Raw genomic sequence first — 6,944 nt, 5'->3', positions numbered from 1 at the left:
GGCCCATAGTGGCGTCGTGGGATAAAATACATGAGAATCTACATAAGTATCATTTTCCAAAAACAGTGGTATGTTGGTATCTGGCTCACTGGCTGCATGCATCTAGAAGTTGTTTCGTGCATATTCTAACAGCAACCACTGGACCGCCGGGGGAATCTTACAATGTGAAAGTCTAGATTCTATCCAGGGACATTTCTCTGGCGGCTGTGAGAGCATCTCTAGTGGATGGTGTAAATTTGGATGTGTATATCTCCATATACACGTTCATATACACCTTGCTAAATTATACACCTCCCAGTTTTTCAGTGAAACGTGTAAATTAGGACGTGCATATTAGAAACGCGACGGCGACCTGGGGGCGAGCTCCTCCGATCCTTCCTCCGGGCGGGCGCGGAACGAAGCAGCGGTCTCCTTTTCGCGAGCTCACGAGCGTGGCTTGCTCGTGCATATTTCCACGCCTTGTACCGTCGTGGCCTGGGCGTGGATGTTTACACACCCTTTTACACGAGTCGCTGGGAGCAGTTTTTCAGCTCACATCGTGTATATTTTCTATACATGTCCATATAAATGATCCACTAGAGATGCTCTGACAAGTTCCTCGTGATCTTCCTGTGGCAAATTTAACAATTTTGACCTATGGATGAAATCATTTCACAAAATGAACCGCCCCTAAATTTTTTTCACTCAGATGATCTTTTTTAGTGGTGCCCGACACGAAGGCGCCACACTGCACTGTGCAGCGCCTGACTGACAGGCGTTGTACGCCTCGCCAGCGTCGCGCCCGTGTAAACCGAAAATTACTAAGTCAGTGTGCAACGCCTGAGAGCTAGGCACCACACTATACAGTGTAGCGCTTAACTTCTAGGCGTTGCATTAGTGGTTGCACTAGTGGCGCCTAGCTCTTAGGCTCTGCACATTAACTTATTAATTTTTAGGCAGTCCGGGGTGTGACGCCGGCCAGACGTGTAGCTTCTGTCAATCAGGCGTTGCACAGTGTAGTGTGACGCCTTCGTGTCGGACGCCATTTAAAAAGATCAGCTGAGTGGAATTTTTTTAGAAACAGTTTATTTTATGAAATGATTTCATCCATAGATCAAAATTGTCAAATTTGCCTCTCCCCATCGACTTCTCTTCATGCATGTGCGTGCGTTGGGAGGGAACGCTGGCCGTTTCATGCCGACATCATCATGTAGAGAACAAACAGTTGTACTTGATGTCTAGATGATCCAGAACAATTATTAGAATTTCAGCTAATACTCGGCGGGTACCAAAATGTTTGTAATCCACATTTCAGCCTGGATTCAAACTAATTTGAAATAAAATTAAAATTAGGTTAAATTTCATTCAAATTCAATGTGTTTTGATAGATTGAAATCCGAAATAATTGTCGAAGTCCAAATTGTCTCTCCTCCCCCCACCCACATCTCTCGGCGAATGACGGAGGACAAGTCAAAACAAATTCTACACATTCATTTCAAGAATGGATCACACATATTCCCATTTTAACACCATGAATATGCATGTCTAGTCATCTTTGTGTAACTCATAATCTGCTTGAAATTCATCTGGCTATGTTAATTAATCACAACAAAATAATTAATGAGAACGTCTGTCACAAACGAGAACTTACTAGCTGCAAAAAGGTGAGACCGAAATTTAATGGCACTGCAATTGGCTGCATTTCACAATCACCTTTTGCCCATGCAGATTTCAACTCTACTTTCATGATTTCTCCCGAACACCATCACGTGCTTAAGATTGTGAGCCTATCACCGCGTCTACCACTTGACACAAAGGGTTCTGAACTGGCCAATTCCATCAAATATTTATGTCAAAATTTGTAATCCCTTTAGGTGCATCACCTGGCCACACCACAAGTTATATTCATCAAGTTGCACACCACCTTTTCGCCACATTTTGTGGACAGTATCGTGCATGGACGCACGCATCTTTCCTTTGGCTCCTTTGAACCTCTATAAATAGCCGTGGATTTCGAAGCTTCTTATCACAGAACCAATCGTGAGCATCAGCTTGTAAGATCACAACTAAGACACACACACACACTACACGGCAAGAAACACCAGGAGGTAGGGCAATCCGATCCGGTTATGGCGCCCAGCAGAGAGGCGTGTGCGATCGCCATGGCCGTGGCAGCCCCGTTCATCGCAATGGCAAGCAACATCGGCACCGACAACGTTGAGAAGCGGCGCAGGACCTCGTCCGACCTGCTCCAGCGCACCGTCTCCGACGTCTCCTTCCAGCTCCACCACCACGGCCCCGCCAAGGAGGAGGAAGAGGCGGCGGCGGAGGCGGAGATGAAGCTGCTCCACCCGGTCTCCGAGGTGGAGGACGCCAAGTGCGAGTGCTGCGGCATGTCGGAGGAGTGCACGCCGGAGTACATCCGCGGCGTGCGCGGCCGGTTCTCGGGGCGGTGGGTCTGCGGGCTGTGCGCCGAGGCCGTGAATGAGGAGGCCGAGAAGAACGGAGGGTCGCTGGAGGAGGCGCTCCGGACGCACATGGGCGTGTGCAAGAGGTTCAACGGCTTTGGGAGGACGTACCCGGTGCTGTTCCAGGCGGAGGCCATGAGGGAGATCCTGAGGAAGCGGTCCAAGCTCGGGCCGAGGTCCAGGACCGGCATCAACCCCCGGGAGGTCAGGGAAACCGCCTCCAAGGCGAAGGCGAAGGGTTCAGCCGGCGCCGGCGGCATCGCACGCAGCTCCAGCTGCATGCCGTTCATCACCGACGAGTTCAGCGACTAGACGGAGCTGGTTGATTCGCTGGCTAACTTTGAGCATGACAAGGTGCTTAGCTAGAAGGATAGTTTTAAGCCTTCTTGTTGCATGTTTTCGCCATCTTTTTGGGCCAAGGGTGCATACTTCACACGCCTTTAGGGTGTTTTTTTGGTTGCACCTCCAGCTTATCTAGATAGAACCTTGAGCATCGTCGTGGCAACACCTTAAGTCTTAAGCTTGTACTCCCTCCGTTCTGAATTACTTGTCTTAGATTTGTCTAGATACGGAGGTATCTAGCAGTAAAATGAGTCTAGATATATCCGTATCTAGACAAATCCAAGATAAATAATTCAGGACGGAGGGATTATGCTGGTTAGTCAGCGGTCATGTTCTGTTTTTCCAAGTTCAAGTATAAATTGGATTTGGTGGTTGGACAGCCTTAAAATTTGGTGCGCTGATCTTCGGTGTGGTTTAGAAGTTCTTATTTGTTTTGGAACGGGGCTTCTGTTTGGTTCTCTTGTGGCGTAGTTTCGTTGGAAGGAGCATAAAAGATCAGCCCCTTCTTTCATTGATTCCATGCAAGTTTTATGCGTGCATGTGCATGGACAGTGGAGTATGTATGTGTTGAACCGACTAGTAAACTAGTCTTTGTCTTGTCATCGTAAGAGAAATGCAATGAAATCAACTGTGATTAACTGCTCGTGTGTTTGGTCATTAATTAATTTGAGTTTCTATGTTGAAAAATGTGGCCAGGGCCTGACGCTGTTGTGTTTAATTGTTTGCCTGGTGTTTAACTTCAGAAAATGGAAGTGAAGAAGAACCAAGTCCAATCATCTCCACGAACTCTCTGTTATTCTTTTCCTTTTCAAAAAAGTACATTTTCGTTCAATGGATATATCGAGGTGATACAACTGCACCGAGTGAATGTTGGGCCTGTGAATAGCATGATCCACACAATCAACACGTCAAACACAACTAAAAAGAACATATTATTTTACATCAATATTAAAAAATGTTCATGCGAAAACCTTCCTAGCCATATGCTTCAGCCGGGTAGACACCATCAAGTATAAATTGGATTTGGTGGTTGGACAACCTTAATTTGGTGCGCTGATCTTTGGGGTGATTTAGAAGTTCTTATCTGTTTTTAGACAGGGCTTCGGTTTGGTTCTCTTGTGGCGTAGTTTCGTGGGAAGGAGCATATAGATCAGCCCCTTCTTCCATTGATACCATGCAAGTTTTATGCGTGCATGAACTGTGGAGTATGTATGTGTCGAACCGACTAGTAAACTAGTCTTTACTAGGAGAACACATGTGCGTTGCTATAGGCTATCCGTCATGTTATCTTTAATATCTGGGGACAATACAAAAATCCCACGCCACGATGCACCTTTTTTTTTTCTATCGCGCCCTTCTCTTCCCGCTCAGATTTCCGCCGTAGCGGGATATTCCTAACTGGAGCCACCTTCTTTAAAACCAGATGACGTTCACCTCACCTTTGTTGTACATTGCAAAAGGGGTGAAAATTTTCATTTACAATATAATAGAGTGGGTTAAACTAACACATAATATTAACATAAAACAACAAATAACTATAGAGATCATTCTCAAAGGTCCATTCAACTTTGCAAATGCACACTGATGTTGGAGGCAAGTGTCAACCTGAATGTATTCCTAGTCATCAATAAGTTCCACCTCCAACCCACATATCATTAATTGCTTGAAGCGACAATTGTCATTCTTCTCTTTCTTGTCCTTTCCTACATCTTCTACTCCTAACCTTTTCGCCGACCCATTTCGTTGGCGCCAACTATCACCACATTAACATCAGTGCATTCATCAGCGACGCCTCATCTTCTTCCTCCTCCTTCCTGCTCAGCTTTAGTTCTCGTTCCTACTTATTTTCTAGAATACTCTTTCTTTCTTTTTGCTTTTTTGGAACACTCTTTCCTTATCGGAAACCATGGACCACTTGGTGGCTTTAGTTTTTTTCCTTCTTATTTTTGGAACACTCTTCCTTTCTACTATAGCATGAATCACATGGCCAACACTAGTAGAAAAAGGGTCATTTTTCCCGGTTCATAAGGCCCATCTGTCTCGGTTGGGGAACCGGGACTAAAGGGTCATTACTAATGCCCTAGGCCTTTAGTCCCGGTTCTTATACTAACCGGGACAGATGGGCCTCCACGTGGCCGCTCTGGCGAGCCCAGGCACGAGGGCCTTTGGTCCCAGTTGGTGCACCAACAGGGACCAATAAGCTTCCATACGTCAGCATTTCAGGGGCTGGGTTTTTTTTTTTGAAAGGAGGTGGTTTAGGGGTTTTGGGGGTTAATTTAGGTTGGTATAGGTAGCTAATAGAGAGATGTCTCCTCTCTTATCTCCGTGCTACTGCTACTGCTATGCCTAAACATGACTTAGATTGAAGTGAGGCAACATGTGGTGCATGTCGAAAGTAATACTAATCCTAACTTGATCAAGTTTGTATTGTACTACTTTCGACATGCACCACATGCATGTTGCCTTCACTTCAATCCAATCCATATTCATTTCACCCGCTGATATATAATAACTCTTCATGCTCGCATCATGCATCATCATATATAATAACAAGTCTACTAATCATCATCATACAACTTCTACTCGTTATTAATAACAAGTCATACGATCATCATCCTCATAGTCATCGAACCAACCCTACTTAATTGTTCTTAGCACATGATCATCAGTATTAGATAGGACCTAAATACCCTCTTTAAGGTAAAATAGCATAAAACAATATAGACCCTGACTCTTCATTATGGAGAATGGAGATCATCCTGTCTTCAATTCTTGCGCTTCGTTTCCTTTTGCTTCCAAGAACCTCCTTACGACTGTCCATACATTTTTTCCATCCTTTGATTTGCATGTCTCTATTCCTTTTAGAAATCTGGTATAGACAGTTGAGATTCGTAGGATGACCTGGCTGTATGTTCAAAACATTAAGGCTACATTTCTGATACATCAAATGAGGCACACAATTCTCTAGGATTATCTATTGAAAAACATAGTAATAACTTCATAGTTAGCAATGATGTACTAGTTTTAGAAATATGCAAAAGATGCACGGATGTCGTAATAGTAAAAAATCTTACCAGGGTATCTCCATGGTAGTTACCGTAGTTCAACACATGCACTAGTGGCACGTATTGACCATAATGTTGAGGAGTTTGATTGTAGATATTGTAATTCTCAATGTCAGTACAAAATCCGACCAGATGATTTTTCTCCTTGTAAGTTAATTCGGAGCCATCAGTGTAGTGGGTTTTGTCTACCATCTCCCGCACATTCTTTGAAGAATGAAAATAAGCTATCAATGGAAATAAGCTGTCAACTATTTTTAAATAAACAATATAAATTAGCTAATAACTATGTTTGAGAAACTCACATAGCGGTAGAATTGGAGGCGTATCAACAAGGACCCAAATGTTCATATTATTTTGCTCGATTTCAGGATCACCAAGATCCATGGTGACAAGCATACCCTCATCAAAACCATACATCTTGCAAAGTGCTTCCCATTTTTTGCAACCAAAATGGGTTACGCTCTCATAATTGTACAACTTTACTTCAAAATCCACATCATGATGAGTCCTTAGGTGAATTTTCTTTGTTTCGAAACTTTCATGGTCTTCAAAACCCATCCTCTCCAAGACATAGCGCCTTACATGGCATGTGATAAGCTACTCGAATTGTAAAAGATCAAAATTACACGTTGAAATAGTTGTAGCCATGCTTAATTACGAAAAAACACTTGTCGTCGTTGCGTACCGTTTCAACATCGAAGGTCTCCTCAAGCTTAATGCTGAAGCGCCAATCATCGTCCAGGTGACGCCTATCGCACAGACCTCGATCATCGTGGCATCAGCTGCACTCCCCCGGGAGACTTTCGTCATCTGATGACGACATTTCCTACATTCATAATTCAAAGATTAAACTTGTACAATTAAATATAGGTACTACAAAAACTAAATTAGATCATTATTATTCATCCCGGGTTGACTAGCGGTCTGTCGAGTCTTTTCTTGAAAACTCTCAACTCACGTGGTGTATATATTCGACTCTCGGTGATGGTCGTTACTCCTTCTTCCCCTAGTGCATAACAAAGGTCTAGCACCCGGAGAAGAAGGAGAAACGACCCCCACGACAACAGTCGGGATTCTTCGTCCTCTCATA

The 6,944-nt window shown here is 44.0% G+C and overlaps 1 protein-coding gene across 1 annotated transcript; it reads left to right on the top strand.

The window, feature by feature from the left end:
• The first annotated feature begins 2,022 nt into the window (after nucleotides 1-2,022).
• LOC123151678 (uncharacterized) lies at nucleotides 2,023-2,954 on the top strand. Its single transcript, XM_044571345.1, has one exon. It carries the CDS (start codon nucleotides 2,109-2,111, stop codon nucleotides 2,757-2,759), a length of 651 nt encoding a protein of 216 aa, XP_044427280.1. The 5' UTR covers nucleotides 2,023-2,108; the 3' UTR covers nucleotides 2,760-2,954.
• Nucleotides 2,955-6,944: the final 3,990 nt, after the last annotated feature.

The sequence above is a fragment of the Triticum aestivum genome, chromosome 7A (genome assembly GCF_018294505.1).
Source record: "Triticum aestivum cultivar Chinese Spring chromosome 7A, IWGSC CS RefSeq v2.1, whole genome shotgun sequence".
NCBI classification, from domain to species: domain Eukaryota; kingdom Viridiplantae; phylum Streptophyta; class Magnoliopsida; order Poales; family Poaceae; genus Triticum; species Triticum aestivum.
This window is presented reverse-complemented; position numbering and strand designations above follow the sequence as displayed.

What these genes read in the sequence shown, in the direction of transcription:
- LOC123151678 (XM_044571345.1), top strand. Translation starts at nt 2,109, where the DNA reads ATGGCGCCCAGCAGAGAGGCGTGTGCGATCGCCATGGCCGTGGCAGCC.